Raw genomic sequence first — 17243 nt, 5'->3', positions numbered from 1 at the left:
CAGCATCTGCAGTTCCTACTATCTCTGATTCGACCTACACTAGAACTTAACTGGCTGTAAACCTTTTTAGAGTGTCCTGAGTACACTTAGGGAAAGGTGCTAAAGAAATGCAGCTTCTTTCTTCCTTTGAATGAGGAGAAACTGAAGGTTTTTTCTCAAATTGCTTTTCACGGATCAGAACATAATAAGAAGACACCGACAATGGCTGGAACAAGGAGATTGAACAGATGAGGACAGTCTCAAAGAAAATACCAGCCCAGGAAATGATTCAACTAGCCTCAAACGTAATCAGCATTGTACGCTTTTCCTACAGCCAATTATATCCTTATCCTTCTACTAATCCGTACAACAGTGATAAAGATTGTTAATATATTTTTGTTATTTGAGAATTCAATTTTAAAGTAGAAGTAGATGGTCTTAATTATGTAAAGATACTTTTTTTAAGAGGTCAGAAAATCATTTTTGAACAGTGAGTTTAAACGGCATTTCCAAGAAAGCATGTGGCTAAACCCAGGGAGTTAATTGATGAAATGCTTACAAAGTTGAACTTTTATGCAGAAATAGAAAGACAGACCAAGGGTCAACAGTTTCAGAAGGGCTGAAACAAAAACAGAAATTGCTAGAGAAACTCAGCAGGTCTGGCAGCGTCTGTGGAGAGAAAGCAGAGTTTTTGTCTCAAATCTGTTGACTCAGCAGAAATGACAGCAGATAGGAAAAAGTGAAACTTATACTGAAGACGGGCACGGGGGAGAGAGGTGAGCAGATAGGTGGAGATGGAGCCCAGAGAGAGAGACAGACAGACAGACAGATATGAAAGGGATAGGCAGACTGGGGAATTGCAATTTCTGTTTTTGTTTCAGATCTCCAGCATCTGCAATTCTTTGTTTTATTTCAGCAGAAGGGCTGTTTAGTATATTGCATTCATCAGGCCTTCAGACTTGGAAAGCATACTTTAAAATGTTTTTAAATAGACAAGAATTTTCTTGGAGGTTGATTAAGAAAAGTCAGTGAAGTAGCTGGTGATTGCGTGTCTCAGGGAGAGAATGTATAACGTATATAGAAAGTTGTCAAAAGGAAATGCTTGTAATTAGTCAATTAGGTAAAAAATTGGAGTTAAGATTGGAATGATACATTACTGGAATTGAGTGAGTTTAAAGGATGTTGCTGGGAAAAAATGTTCAAATTTTTCTTTTGGCTGTTTATCTTAAGATCTTTCTAACTTGTCTTTTTTCTTAAGATACAAAAACAGAAATTGCTGGAAAAGCTCAGCAGGTCTGGCAGCATCTGTGGAGAGAAATCAGAGTTAATGTTTTGGGTTGAGTGATCCTTCCTGAGGGTCTGAATTTCCAGCTATTTCTATTTTTGTCTCTGAATAAAAGCATCTGCAGTGCTTTCGGTTTTATTTTGTCTTTTTTTAAAATATATGTTTATAACATTTTTCCACAATAAACTTGCGCTCTTTTTAGTTTAAAGAACATTGGCAGCCTCATGTGAATATGTTTGGTGAATGACCGCCATATTAACCAAACGACAAAAATAAAGTCAAGTCAAGATCAAGTCAGGTTTCACCCTCTGACCTGACTTGTCCAGGAATCATAAAACAACCCTCCGGATTGTTGATGGGATATTTTTCCATGCTTCCTAGGTACAATGAACAGAGAAGACAATTCTTCATGTCCAAGACGTTGCTGTTAGATTTCTCAATATTGGCAATTATTCAACTTACGTCAGCAGCTCACTAGTTCTACATTCGCTCCAGGTCTGGAATCATACAGATTTTAAAATTTTATCCTGCCATGACCACACCCCACCATAACTCTGAAACCCATTTCATTGCTGCAACCCTCTGGAATATCGATACTCCTCTAATTCTGACCTTGCACCTAATCCTAATTTTCTTGCAACCACTGCTGACGTCCCCACCTCTAGCTGTTCATGTTCTATGCTCTGAAATGTGTTCCCTCCAACCCAAGCAACTCTGAAATCCTGCCTCCTCCTTGTTTTTCTGCTTTAAAACACTTCTTCAAAACCATGTCATTGTTCAATCAGTTGGTCAGATGTTCTACTAGCCCCTTACAGAGTCCAATGTCACATTTTAACTCATAATGCTCTTGTGGAAATGCCCTGAGATATCTTTACTTCTTTAATGGCTCTGGATAAATTCAGGTTATTGTTATAGGCGGAGGCTCACAGATGACATCAGTGGAAATATCCCCCACTCCCCTGTGCACACCTCATGGGATAACTACAGTAAAGAGCTGGCCATGGGGCTGGTTTCTCCAGGTTTCTGAGGGGGCAGACTGCAGGGGAGCAGGGCATTGGGTGGGGAGTAGGGGATGATGGGAGTGGCCCCCTGAAAAGATGAAAGGAAGGCAATGGTGATGACATCATGTCCTCCACCCTCCAACCATTGGGCTTCAGGACTTATAGGACAAGGCCAGGAACTCTCAAACTCAACCTGAACCAATAAAACAAAGCAGCTGCTGGACCGTGGAAAGGAGATTTTTCTGAGCCGTGGGGTTTGCTTGGGTCACGAACAATACAACAAGCACCTCTCACTTGTGTATCCTCCCTTTGCCTCCAGCTCCTACCTGTAATCCGATTGGTCCAGGTAAACCTGACACGCCGGGAGGTCCGGGATCCCCCTGGAATTCCAAATATCCAGTCGTTAGAACATGCAACACCACAAGGAGCAAGCACTGTACACAATAAATAGGACATGCTGGTCAAAATGCCAGTGATTTACCGTGGCACCTCTTTTGCCAAGTTCTCCACGCTCTCCCTTGTGCCCTGTGTGCCCCTGGATAAAAAAAGACACAAACAATAATCAGGGTTAGAGCACTATCAGCACCCGACATACTTGTGCCTGTTGGCTTATGGTCATTACTCCCGAGTACACAGGTGCCCAGCCCCTCACCACCCGTCGAAACAGAAAGCAGGGACTACAGCTATTGTGTGTGGTAGAAAATTCCACATTCTAAACTCTCTCTGAGGCTACTCTTAAATTCCCAATAGCAGCTCTTGGTGACTATCTCTGGTTCTTAGTTTTGAGCTCCTCCCCTTGTCATCCCTTTCCTTCCTGGAACTGTCACTTGGTTGAAATAAGGGCACCCACTTTAACTGGAATACATTCTTCCTCAGCATCTCAAAGCTACATCCTGTGTCTCAGCTTCCTAGTCATCCCCCAGGTACAGAGTTTCCAAACCCCAAGCATGACTCTCTGTCTCTGCCCAGACTTGGTCAAGTCTTCACTGTAAGTCTTTCCCTTAAATAAGTTTCTTTGTGTAACTTATACTAACCCTGTCCCATAACACTGATCTGTACCTAGCTGATGGTGGAGCTGACCATATTAACAATGTCAAAGGTTACGGAGATTGCCATTTTCCTGCACTTTCATTTGGAAGACGAGCCATGATCCATGTGAATAACTTGAGGGAGCTGAATTACCTCCTCCTGCTCCTATTTCCTGCGCTCTTATGATTAAAAACATAAGGAACAAGAGCAAGGGGACACATCCATTGAACCTGCTCCACTATTCAGTGAGATCGTAGTGACTGTCAAACTCAAGTCTACTTTCTCCTCCGAGCTCCGTACCCCTTCACTGCCTTAGTGTCCGACAACCTATCGATTTCATTCTTAAATATAATCAACAACTGTGTATGAAAACCCTGCTGAGGTGGAGAAAACCAAAGATTCACAACCATCTGAAACTACTTCCCATGTCAGTCCCCTGTGAGATGTTCTGACATTATAACCTGATGTTAGAATCTCCAGCCAGGATAAACAGACTCTCATTATTTATCCTGTCTACATCTTTAAGGGTTTTACATACTTGCATGAGACAACTCCAGACAGGATAGTCCTACTTTACTCTATGTTCTGGCATGTGTCATTTTTCCATTCTATTCCAGGGTGAAGCTGTTGCTGGCATTTGTTCCCTATCCTTAATTGCCCTTGTACAGAGCATCTCTCTAGGGTCATTTCAGAGGGCAGTTAGGAGTCCACACATTGATACAGGTCTGCAGTCACATGTAGGTCAGACTGGGTAAGGATAGCAGATTTCCTTTCCCAAAGAATATTAATGATCCAAATGGATTTTTTAAAAGTCAGTGATAGTTGTCGTGGGCACAGTGAATAAAATTAATGTTACAGTCCAGATTTATCAATAGATCTCAAATTCTATCAGCTACTGTGATTAAAAGTCCATGACATTATCGCTAACCCATCTGTGTTACATTGGTTCTCTTTATTAGTTCATCCTCCAGCTATTTCCTTCAGGATTTTCACTGGGGAAGGAGGATCGGGAGGAAGCTTCAGTAATGGTTGGAATCCTAGGTTTTCAGAGAATCATTGCCATCACCTTCAAAGTGATGAATTCACAGCACAGCCACCCGTCTGTGTTTCCCATAAGGTTTCTCCCCCTGTCCTTAAACAATGTTCCAGGAAGTTTTAATAGGTAATTATCAGGCGATGCAGTCAATATAATCTAATATCGATCTAGACTGATTATTGACTGCATGATCATACCTTGAATCCAGGCATTCCCGGAGGACCAGCAGGACCAGGAGGGCAGGCAGCTGGGCACTAGAGAATAATAGGCAAAAAGAGGATGTTATCGATCAAAATCAGCTCTCATCAATATCAATTATCAATCAGTATCAATGATCAAACAATACGAGCCACCAAGCAGGCTCAATCGATATCAGCTATCACCAATATCAGTAATCAATCCGTATCACAGATTAATCAGTATTAATCATCAATTTAGATCAGCAATTCAGTGATATTAGTCATCTATAAATACCATTGATCAATTAATCAAGATCAATTATCAATATCAATTATCAATTCATATCCTTTGTCAATAAATATCAGTATATATTCTTATTGTCTAATGAAAGGGTGGCTCAGTGGTTAGCACTGTTGCCTCACAGTGTTGGGGACCTAGGTTTGATTCCAGCCTCAGGGGACTGTCTGTGTGGAGTCTGCACGCTCTCCCTGTGTCTGTGTGGGTTTCCTCCCACATTCCAAAGATGTGCAGGTTAGGTGATTTGGCCATGCTAAAATTTGCTCTGTAATGTGCAGGTTAGGTGGGTTAGCTATGGGTAAAAACTACATGCAGGATTACCAGGGTTGGATGCTCTTCGGAAGGTTGGTGCAGACTTGATGGGCCAACTGGCCTCTTTCTGCACTGTCGGGATTCTATGTTTCTAAATGGTGATTATGATGACTTTCAAAAATGAGGGATGCACGTTTTGCCTTTGGTGTCAGAGAGGAAAATCCTCCCATCACACTCTGGCTTTAGGTGTCTGACAGGAAATGATTTGGACAATCTCAATATACTTGCATCTTAATGTGGAATAAAGATCTTTTAGCTTCATTGACAGTTTCCTGAACACTACTTATGGAGTGCATGTGTTACCTATTCCTTCCTCTTTTGTTCAGCTCTTTCCCATTCTCTGCTGGAAGGGCCATTGCCATCGTTCTTGCTGATTTACAATGTTCTCTCTAACTCATTCTGTAATCTCTAAACCATCTCCTCTGATTTCATTGGGACAAACTTGACTACTTTACAATGAGTTTCTAAATCCAAGATATTGATGTAGATTAGAGCGAACATTGGTCCGACAAACAAAGTTCAGGTACCAAACCCAGTCCTTCACCTCACTTGGACATGCTCGTCTTATGGTTCAATCCTCCCTTTCACCCAGTTTCTTGTACATTCCCAAGGTTTATCCCATATTCCTACACAACTTTAAAATTAATCAATAACCTTTTGTGTAGAACTTTAGCCTTTTGGAAGTTGCTGGACAAGTTGATGATTGGAAAAGTGTTGGGGTGCAGAGGGTAAGGGACAGCATTGACTAAATGGATTGCACTTTCAAAGAGCTAGTGGTGGACCAATGGAGTGAATGGCCTCTGTCTATTTTATTGGACTAACCAAAGCCCATATACCACTTTCCCAATTGCATTGAAGGTTGATTACAGCATGCATGCTGACTGGGCTATCACACAGACAGTTAGGTTTTCCCGAACAATCAATCCTGTTATTTTATAACAAACCATCATTACACTTCAAGACACTGACTATTCATCAGAAACATTAACTCTGTTTCTCTCTTCACAGATGATGGCAGACCTGCTGAGTTTCTGTTCTCTCCAGCATTTTCTGTCTTTTGCTTTTACAGGTTGCTAGTATCTACAGGGTTTTATTTTTATATAAACCCTCCCCAGTTTTAGAATATGGACACCCATTAGCCTAATTCACCAATATTTTCTCTGTCTATTAATGCCCTCTTAATGTTTGCTAATCCCTCACAAGTATCCTCCCATTTTCTTTAGTGGCTGTCATGGTGCAGTGATAGGGACCCTACCTCTGATGCTAGGAGCCCTGACTTCAAGTCCCGCTGGCTCCATTTCTGTGTAATAACATTCTGAATGGGTTGGTTAGAACATAACCACTGTGAAGGTGGGAGGGTGCAGGGTAGCTCAGTTGGCTGGACAGCTGGTTTGCATTATGGAATGAAGCCAACACTTTCTCTGAAATTGGCAACAAATGTGGATTAGTTGGTCAAGAAGGCATATGGCATTGCTTGCCTTCATTGGTCAGGGCATAAACTATAAAAACTGGAAAGTCATCTTGCAGCTGGATAGAACATCAGTTAGGTCACATTTGGAATATTGTGTACAGTTCCGGTCGCCACGCTAACAGAAGGATGTGGACACTTTGGAGAGGGTATGGAAATGCGTAACCAGGATGTTGCCTGAATTGGGGGTGCTGTTAGCTATGAGGAGAGATTGGGCAAACTTGGTTTGTTTTCACTTGTACATCAAAGGATGAAAGGCGACCTGATGGTTTACAAAATTATGAGAGACATGTATAGGATGGATAATTGGAGTCTCGTTCCCAGGGTAGAAATCTCAATTACTAGGGGTCATACGTTCAAAGTGAAAGAGGGTAAGTTTAAAGGAGATGTGAGATGCAAGAATTTTACACAAAAGGTGGTAAGTGCCTGGAATGCGCTGCCAAATGAGGTGGTGGAGGTGGTTACAATAGCAATTTTTAAGAGTCATCTTGACAGATACATGAATAGGCAGGGAACAGAGGGATATGGACCACATAGAGGCTAAAGGTTTTCATTTAGAAAGATATCATGAGTCGGCACAGGATTGCTGGGCGAAAGGGACTGTTCCTATCCTGTACTGTTCTTTGTTTTCTCTGCACTCTGATTGTAACAGGCATTTCCTGGCCTGTAGCCAATTAAGAATCTTTCTCTCCAATAGCAATGTTTCATGTTCAGTTGCATGTGAGTCTGATAGATGTGTGTCTCTGTCTGGCTGTACATTCTCACTGTATACAATCTCCTGAACCTAGTCTTGGTGGGTAGTACATTTACAGCCTGAAGGTGGTGGGTTCAAGGTTCACACCAGAGACTCCAGCAGTTAATCTTAGATAACAGTCAGAGAGCAGGATTGGACTGGAGAGGTTCTGTTGGAGCAGCAACGACCTGAGCAGACCTTAAAGCAGGTGAACATAGTGATGGTGAGGCAGCAGGGGATTTCAATCTTTATCCTTTCGTCAATGCCAGTAAAACACACTAGCACTGGCTCATCAGCTCATGAGATACTTTATGATACACCTTGGGGCAGGTGGGACTTGATCCCAGACCTTCTGGGCCAGGGATACAATCACTGCACCACAAACATTCTGCTGGGCAGTTACCTTGTGTAGATGTTGCTGTGTGCAGATTTGTTACCACATTTCCAATATAAGTGACTGCACTTTAGAAGCATTTTATTGGCTGTGAATCAGTATAAGAAGCCCTGAGAATAAATAAGGTGCTATACAAATACAGTGTCTTCCTTTCTTCAATTCTGAAGACTTCAACATCAACAGTTATTTTGTGTTAAACCTTATGTTATGTAAATAGTGGTGTATGTAGTTACCATGGAGCCATTGAACACAAAAAGTGCTGGAAAACTTACAGAAAAGTCGCCACTTCCTTCTCCTGTGTAAAGCCCAGGCTCACCCTGCAAATTGAAATTATAAATACTTTTAGCAGTAAATTGTGGCTTAATTGCTCAAAACAATATTAATTGCTGACATTAACAGGGAGTGACATTGCTTGTTCCCAGTGTTTTGCAAATGTACTCTTGGCAAATTCCAATGCCTTTCGCAACCATTCGTATTTTCTTTCTTGTTGGCTTCAGTTGACCAAGCTTCTGACAAAGTCCAATCTGCCCCCTCCTGTACTGGCTTCCACCTTTGCACCCCACCCTTCCTCCTGAAGCCAAAGTCTCACCATGGGGCCTGACCCTCTGCCAGTATCTCCGCCTCACACTGCATGTGTGAGTAAATGGCAGGTAGCTATCACGCACTGGGATGGTACCAGTGTTTAAATTCATCCCTCAGCTCACTCAGTAAGTGATGGTATCAGATGCGATGCAATCATTAATTCCAACAGGAACTTGCACAAATACTTGAAAAATTTTTGCAGAGCTATTTGCAAAGAGCAAAGGGCTAATTGGATAGTTCTACCAAAGAACAGTTGTAGGTACAATAGGCTGAACGGCCTCCATCTAGGTCACTGTTTGGACTGCTTAACAGGTGGACACCTTCCAAGAAATATCATTGAAGATTGATTCGGAGCAGGCTTCATGAGCGTGTCAGCACTGAGGTTAGGTGAGACCTTTTAAACACAACATTATCTGAGAGTTAGCTGTCTGATGCTAAGATTGTTCTCGTCCTTCAGTGGAAGACTGCTCCCATTGCCTGTCAGGTTGACCTGACCTTCATTCCACTTTAACCTCTGTTAGTAAATCTACCCTAATGAAATGTGGTGATGCAAACTTTCTAACGCCTTTCTGGTTATAGTGTCTCTCTCTCTCCCTCTCTGATCCAAACAAAGATTTGATGTGAGATAAATTGGTGTCACACATACCGGGGGTCCGGGAGGTCCAGGTGGTCCTGGAAGTCCAGTTAGACCATCTTCACCCTGAAAAATACAGAGAAAATGAGCATGGCTAAAAAGGTGGAGGCTTTAGCATTGTGTGATGTGTAGTGTTGGAACTGATTGTGTCCTGACCAATGGGCCCTCTGCTATATATGTTGTATACATGTATGAACAGTCTCTTCCCCGCTGTTCTCAGACTTTTCAATGGATCTCTTTAATGTTACTGTTGATCTCTCTCTGCACCTTCTCAGCAGGTGTAACACTGTGTCCTGCACTCTGTTCTGTTACCCTGATGCACTTTGTACGGTATGGTCTGCCTGTAAAACACATAAGACAACTCTTTTCACTGTACCTTGGTATACATGACAGTAATAAACCAAACTGAATAAATCCTAAAATGACCCAGGGCTGGTGTAGGAGAGAGCTGAGGAGAGCCCCTCGTATTGTTCCCAGTGGAATAAACAGTTGCAGTATCAGTGCTGGAGGCTGGTGGCTGTCACTATTGTACCTGCTGATGTTTTGCTGGTGATAATGGAGATGTCAACAGTTGAGGCTCAGCATTGCTCATTGAACAGTAAAGGCTCATTGGCTCAGTGGGTCGCATACCCCAGCATCCCACCGTATGGAGTCAGGGGAATTGTAGGGTCCACTCCAGAGAGTCTGCCCTGATGTGCCAGCCCTGTGCTGACGACATGCCACCTCCTGGGTAAGTTGTTAAAACTAGGCCTCCCCTGCCCGCTTGGGTGGTTGTTAAGGTTTCTCCGTACCATTTCAAAGACGGGCACCTGAGTTCTCTCTCACATCCTGGCTGATATTTATCTCTCGGTCAGCATCCCTGAAAGAATTATCTGGTCACAATACACTGATTTTAGTGGGATCTTGCTGTGCCTAAACCTGATGCTGTCTTCAAAAAGTTGACTGTGAATGTTGGGTCGAGTTGCTGCAGTGAGTCTTGTAGATGTATACACTGCTGCGACTGAGCGTCGCTGTTTGAGGGAGAGGATGTTGAAGCTGGTGCCAATCAAGTGGATTGCTTTGACCTGGATGGTGTTGAGCTTCTTGAGTGTTGTTGTTGGCAATGCCAATGATAGCAATTAAAATGTAATTTCACTGAATTAAGTGAGTAGTCACATGTTTTCATTATAACGGAGCCATTAAACAAGACACAGAATTTTCAGGTGAGGATGAGAATGTGCGAACTGTTACCAAATGTTCGATGATACTGATGACTTACCCGCTGCCCTTGAGGGCCCTGGGCACCTGGCAGTCCAACATCTCCTTGAGGTCCCTGTGGAGATTACAGGCAAATATCTAAAGTCAGGCCGCACTCAGGTACATGAATAAGAAACACAATACATAACTTTTCCACAGCATGTCCAATTCATTTCATTGCAGAGTGCAGCTTCACTGATCCCATTCTAAATCCAATCGGAACAACAGGAAGCAGACCAAGTCAGGAATGTGTCTTGCATGTTGGCAAAGTCATTTAGTTTCGCTACCATCTGCTCTCTCGGCGTGAAGCACTGGGCTGAAATTCATTCTTTCGACTAGAGGCAAGATCCAATTTTGACCTGGCAACCCCAACAGATTGCAAGGGGAGATGATGGCCTAGACTGTTAACCCAGGAACACGGGCAATGTTCTGGGTATGTGAGTTCGAATCCTGTCACGGTAGATGCTGGAATTTGAATTCAATAAAAATCTGGAATTAAGAATCTAATGATGACCATTAATCCATAGTCAGAAAAACCCATCTGGTTCACTAATGTCCTTTAGGGAAGGCAACTACCATCCTTACCTGGTCTGTCCTACATGTGACTCCAGACCCACAACAATGTGGTTGACTCTTACCTGCCTTTTGGGCAATAAATGCTGCATAGCCAGCAATGCCCGTATCCATGAACTTTTTTTTAAAAAAGGCTATTTGAGAGTCAGGGATAGTAAGAATTGGCCTGCTGTTTTCCTCTAGCTCCACACTGTGTTACCATTTGAGAGTCAACTGTATTGCTGTTGGTCTAGAGCAACATATAGGCCAGGCCAATGAAGGATAACAGATTTCCTTGCCTCAAGGACATTACTGAATCATTGCATTTTTACAGCAATTAATGATAGTTACATGGTCAGCATCGTGGAGATTAGCTTTTGATTCAAAAATTAGTAATTTAATTCAAAATTCCAGTAGCTGCCACATGGTGATTTGAATCCATTTCTTCAGCCTAGGGCTACTGGATTCATATGCAGTAACATTACCATTATACCACTGTCCACTCTATGCTAGCTAAGGGCTTCAAGGGATATGAGAAGAAGCTAGGTAAGACAGATATAATGGACTGAATGGCCTCCTTCTATACTGGAAAATTCTACATTTTTAAGTGGCAATGAAAAAGCTGAAGCAGCTGAATGACCTCCTCCTGAGCTACTGTTCCTACACAAGAAACTGATGTGTATATTGTGATGCTTGGGAGCCAGCCTGTGCTAGGACCAACTGGAGGGTAGGATGTACTAGACCTGGGGTTGTGCAGTGAGATAGCACTAATTAATGATCTCATCAGGAAGACAACCTTAGGTAGCAGGGACCAAAATATGACTGGATTTTATATTCAGTTTGAGAGAGAGAGGAGGTGGTCTAAGACCATTTTTTAAAAAAATTAAATAAAGGGGATTATGAAAGCATGAAAACAGAGGTGGCTAAAGTGAAATTCAGTTAAAGAAAGAAGTTTAATGGCAGACAATTAAGGGGATATTTCAGAACACACAGAATAGATACATTCCAAAGATTAAGAAAAGTTCCAAATATGGACCCATCATCGTGGTTAATGAGGAAATGTTAAAAATTATATCGAACTAAAAGAAAACACAAAGAATTGTGAAAAGGTAGGTAGCAGGTCAGAAGATTGGAGAGAATATAAAGATGGCAAAGAAAGTCCTGAAAAATTACTTAAAGGGGAAAATTGGAGTATAAGAGAAAGCTAACCGGAAGAACAAAATAGATAATAAGAGTTTGTATAATTATTTTTAAAAAAATAGTTAACAAAGTGAGCACTGAACTTATAGAAAGTGAATCTGGAAAATAAGGAAATGGCAGTTGAATTGAACAGGTATTTTGGATCAGTCTTCACTATAACGGATACAAGCAACATCCTAGAATCAGTGATAAATTGGGAGATGGAAGGGAGGGAGGAACTCAGGAAAATCACAATCACTAGAGAAGCATTGCTGAATAAACTGTTGAGCTGCAGACTGATATGTGACCAGATCCTAATGGTCTTCATCCTGGAATCATAAAAGAATTGATTAGAGAGATAATTGATACATTAGTTTTAATTTTCCACAAATTCCTTAATGAAGGAATGTCCAATTAGATTGGAAGACAGGAAATATATTCCACTTTTCAAAAATAGAGGGAGATAGAAATGAGCAAACGACAGGTCAATTGGCTTAACATCTGACATAGCAAAGCTGTTAGAGGCTATTGTTAAAAAAGTTACAGCAACATATCTGGATAAATTCAAAGTAATCTGGCAGAGTCCACGTGGTCTTGTCCACATGGGAAATCATGTTTGACCAACGTACTGGAAGTCTTTGAGGAAATAACATGCGTTATGGATAAAATGAACCGGTGGTCTTAGATTCTCAGCAGACTTTTGATCAGGTGCAACATCAAAGTTTATTGCAAGAACAAAAGCTCATCGTATGGAGGGAGTGTAATGATTGTAACGTGGTCAGCCAATTGGAACTCATAGAACATGAGTTCCCTGACTGGGGCTGTTAACCTGGTCTAATCAGGGAGCCCTCGCTAACAGGTACAAACAGGAGTACCAGGGATTCTGTTCACTCTGAGAGCTGGCTCTGAGAGAGCTGGATCAGTGTCATAGACTCTCCACATGTACGTAAAGGGTGACTTGGTGATGGGATATATTGCAGAGTTATTTCAAGGGGATTGTAACATATTGACATGGATAGAACATAGTCTGACAAACAGGAAGCAGGAAGTGGTTGTAAATGGTGTGCAAGATGTAATGAGTGGTGCGCCACAGGGATCAGTGCTGTGGCCTTAACAGCTTACAATTTATATCAACGATTTGGATGAAGGGATTGAAAGTATGATAGCCAAATTTGAGAGATAGGTAGGAAAGTGAGTTGAGAAGAGGCCTTAAAGAGCCTACAAATAGCCAGAGATAGGTTAAGTGAGTGGGCAAAGATGTAGCAAATGGAAAATAACATGGGAAAATGTGAAATTGTCCATTTGGATGGCACGGTGGCTCAGTGGTTAGCACTGCTAACTTTCAGCACCAGGGACCCACATTCGATTCCACCCTTGGGCAACTGTCTGTGTGGAGTTTGCACGTTCTCCCCGTGTCTGCGTGGGTTTCTTCTGGGTGCTCCGGTTTCCTCCCACAGTCCAAAGATGTGCAGGTTAGCTGGATTGGCCATGTTAAATTGACGATAGTGTCCAGCAGTGTGCAGGCTAGGTAGATTAGCCATGGGAAATGCAGGGTTACAGGGATAGGGTAGGGAGTTGGTCTGGGTAGGATGCTCTTCAGCAGGATTGCTGTGCACTCAATGGGCTGAATGGCCTGCTTCCACACTGTAGGGATTCTATGTTTGTGCTGGAAGGATGATGTTGCCAGGTATGGAAGGTCTGAATTATAAAGAAAGGTTGGATAGGCCAGGAGCTTTTTTCACTGGACCGTAGGAGGTTGAGAGGCAACCTCGTTGAAGTTTATAAAATAATGAAGGGTATTGTTGGAGTTAATGGTAGTTGTCTTTTCCCTAGGATGGGGGATTTCAAGACCGGGGGGAAGAGTTTTAAGGTGAGAGGAGAGAGATTTAAAAAAGACATGAGGTGCAAATTTTTTACACAGAGGGTGGTTCGTACATGGAATGAGCTTCCTGAAGAAGTGGTGGATGCAGGTACAGTTACAATGTTTAAAGGACATTTGGATAAGTACATGAATAGGAAAGGTTTGGCAGGACATGGGCCAGGAGCAGGCATGTGGGACTAGTTTAGTCTGGGATTATGTTCAGCATGGACTGGTTGAACCGAAGGGTCTGTTTTCATGCTGTATGACTCTATGACTCTATTAGAAGACTATTATCTAAATGGTAAGAGATTGCAGAGCTCTGAGATGCAGAGGGATCTGGGTGTCCTAGTGCATGAATGTTAGTATGCAGGTACAGCAAGTAATCAGGAAAGCTAGGAGAATGTTATCATTTATCAAGAGAGGAACTGAATATGAGGGCTATGCTTCAGTTATACAGGGCACTGGTGAGACCACGTCTGGAGTATTGTGTGTAGAACAGGTCTCCTTATTTCAGGAAGGATGTAAATGCACTGGAGGCAGATCAATACTTGGAATGAGATGATTGTCTTATCATTAAAGGTTGGACAGGCTAAATTTGTATCCACTGGAGTTTCAAAGAGTAAGAGCTGCTTGATTGAAACCTCCGAAATCCTGAGGAGACTTGACATGGTACATGTGAAGAAGGTCTTTCTTTTTATGGGAGAATCTGGAACTGGGGGTCATTTTAAAAAAAAATCAGTGGTCGCCCATTAAAACAGATGTGCCAGAAGGTGTATCACTTTTATGACAGAAGGAAATAGAAAGGTTATCACTGGGAGGTGGGAATATGGATTTGAGGTTATAATCAGATTGGCATGGTCTTATTGAATGGTGGAGCCGGCTTAACGGTAGACATTTGTATGTATGTTTCAGTTGAAATTTTCATTTTCAAACTGCCAAAGATCACATGCCAATGCAATAAAATGTTGACTTTTTGTTATTGTTGACTACAGCAGGGTTTCGATGCAGAGCATGGGACTCCCTCAAAAACTGAATAGTAATTCTGAGCTTATTTCTCACTCAATTATTTATCCATCTTCCTCTTAAATGTAGTTCTGTACAACTAATCTCTTTAAGTCCCACATCCTCACACCCTCTGGGTAAAGACATTTCTCCTGTATTCACTGCTGGATTTATTTGTAACTACCTTATATTTGTCATTTTTAGTTTCAAACTGACTCATGTTCTCCACACCTACGCTATTAAATCCTTTTCAGAAGTTTAAAGACCTCATCAGGTCACCCCACAGCCTTCTGTTTTCGAGAAAATGATCCAAATGCTTCAGGCTTCCTTGCGAGGCATAGTCTCCCAGTTTTGCATTTATCCTTATAGATCATTTTCATGAAACTTCTTCAGAGTCTCAATATTTTACTTGCCAGAATAACGTGCAGAACTGGCATAGAACAGTGTCCTTGCAGCTTCAACATTTAAAAAAAAACTCATTAGTTTTGGAACTTTCAAAATAATTACATTGGGAAGAAGACAGATCCTAAAAAAGATTCACATTTCCAAGGTTACTGGTCAACTCAGTGCCATAGAGTTACTACGGAGCTAACTGTGAGATTCCACAACAACACAGAGTAACCACAATCCCATTTTTATTGGATTAAGACCATAAGACACAGAAGCAGAAGTAGGTCATTCAGCTCATTGACTTTTCTCTGCCATTCAATGAGATCATCCTCAAACTCCGCTTTCCTTTCCAAAAGGAATTGGACCAATAATTGAAAAGGAAAAGTTTGAAAGGCACCATCAAAATGCCAAGTGATCAGGGCAAATTAGTTAGCTGTTTGCAAAAACCAGCACAGGAACTATGGGGAATGGCCACTGTTATACACAATGATGGGTGGAAGTAATTGTTATATCATTGAGACTCAGATCCAGAGAGTAAGGAGGTCTGTCATTAATCCCAGGAAGTGTTTGATCTGTTCTGATGTAGGATCATCCAACAGAAACATTGACTCTGTTTCTCTCTCCACAGATGCTGCTAGACTTGCTGAGGTTTCTAATCTTGTCCAACATGTGCAGGATTCAAGGTGTGAGTGAGTGGGCAAAGGTCTGGCAGATGGAATACAATGTAAATAAATGTGAAGTCATACATTTTGGTAAGAGTAATAGTAAAAAGGATTATTACTTCAATGGTAAAATGTTGCAGCGTGCTGCTATGCAGAGGGACCTGGGTGTCCTTGTGCATGAATCACAGAAGGTAGGTCTGCAGGTACAACAAGTAATTAGGAAGGCAAATGGAATTTTGTCCTTCATTGCTAAAGGGATTGAAATAAAAAACAGAGAAGTTATGTTGCAGCTGTACAAGGTGCTGGTGAGGCCACACCTGGAGTACTGTGTGCAGTTTTGGTCTCCTTACTTGAGAAAGGATGTATTGGCACTGGAGGGGGTGCAAAGGAGGTTCACTAGGTTGATTCCGGAGTTGAGGGGGTTGGCTTATGAGGAGACACTGAGTAGATTGGGATTATATTCATTGGAATTCAGAAGATTGAGGGGGGATCTTATAGAAACATATAAAATTATGAAGGGAATAGATAAGATAGAAGTAGAGAGGATGTTTCCACTGACAGATGAAGCTCGGACAAGAGAGCATAGCCTCAAGATTAGAGGGAGCAGATTTAGGACTGAACTGAGAAGGAATTTCTTCACCCAGAGGGTTGTTAATCTATGGAATTCCTTGCCCAGTGAAGTAGTTGATGCTACTTCAGTAAATGTTTTTAAAAAAATAGATTTTTTTTGAACAATAAAGGAATTAAGGGATACGGTGAGAATGCAGGTAAGTGGATCTGAGTCCACGAAAAGATCAGCCATGATCTTATTGAATGGCGGAGCAGGCTCGAAGGGCCAGACGGCCTACTCCTGCTCCTAGTTCTTATGTTCTTATGACTCCTGGTCTGTTAGAGTGGGGGCGGGGGTAATGGGGAGTTGGGGGAGGGGTAATGGGGCAGCTGTAAGTGACTCCAGGTCTATTAGGGGGTGAGGGAATGGGGAGTTGGAGGAGGGGTGATCAGATGGCTCTGGGTGACTCCAGGTCTGTTAGAACAGCTGTCAGGATGATTGAAGACATCAAATCCCAAAAATGTTGGATAAATAATATCCTGGCAGCAGATAATCCAGGACACGGGAGAAAAATTTAAAAAGGACTATCCTGGAACATCCAGCATTGGTCAGATCCCATCCTGGCCAGAATTAAAGCCAAACAATGCAATCATCAAAGAAACATCAGTAACCTGCTTCCACAGAATGGTGTTGAGTTTAGATAAATTGATAAAAACGCTCTGAATGCTGATATTCACTGTGAAACACACCAATCACCATGTGATAAAGGTCTACAATGGTGGATTATAAAGCAGCCTCCACAACACTCCCTCATCATCTTAACGAATGTCAGTAATCTCAAATGTTGTTCTCTCAAATGTTTATATTCTCTCGAATATTGT

At 42.0% G+C, this 17243-nt stretch overlaps 1 protein-coding gene and 1 long non-coding RNA gene across 2 annotated transcripts in view; both read right to left on the bottom strand.

Moving 5' to 3' along the window:
* Window positions 1-9558, bottom strand: part of LOC109923866 (collagen alpha-3(IX) chain-like) — a 44810-nt gene extending 35252 nt beyond the window's left edge. Inside the window, exons 1-6 of the mRNA XM_048608516.1 lie at window positions 9463-9558; window positions 8943-8996; window positions 7987-8031; window positions 4528-4584; window positions 2747-2800; window positions 2592-2645 (exon numbers count right to left, since the gene is read on the bottom strand). Of these exons, the coding sequence (XP_048464473.1) occupies window positions 2592-2645; window positions 2747-2800; window positions 4528-4584; window positions 7987-8031; window positions 8943-8996; window positions 9463-9558 (360 nt within the window). The remainder of the gene's footprint in view (window positions 1-2591; window positions 2646-2746; window positions 2801-4527; window positions 4585-7986; window positions 8032-8942; window positions 8997-9462) is intronic.
* Window positions 9559-10199: 641 nt separating this feature from the next.
* Window positions 10200-17243, bottom strand: part of LOC125485424 — a 35261-nt gene continuing 28217 nt past the window's right edge. The window contains exon 4 of the long non-coding RNA XR_007264152.1: window positions 10200-10242. This is a non-coding gene — a long non-coding RNA (uncharacterized LOC125485424). The remainder of the gene's footprint in view (window positions 10243-17243) is intronic.

This window comes from Rhincodon typus, chromosome 19 (assembly GCF_021869965.1).
Source record: "Rhincodon typus isolate 14 chromosome 19, sRhiTyp1.1, whole genome shotgun sequence".
Taxonomy (NCBI): domain Eukaryota; kingdom Metazoa; phylum Chordata; class Chondrichthyes; order Orectolobiformes; family Rhincodontidae; genus Rhincodon; species Rhincodon typus.
Note: the sequence above shows the minus strand (reverse complement) of the source record. Positions and strands in the feature narration are given on the sequence as shown.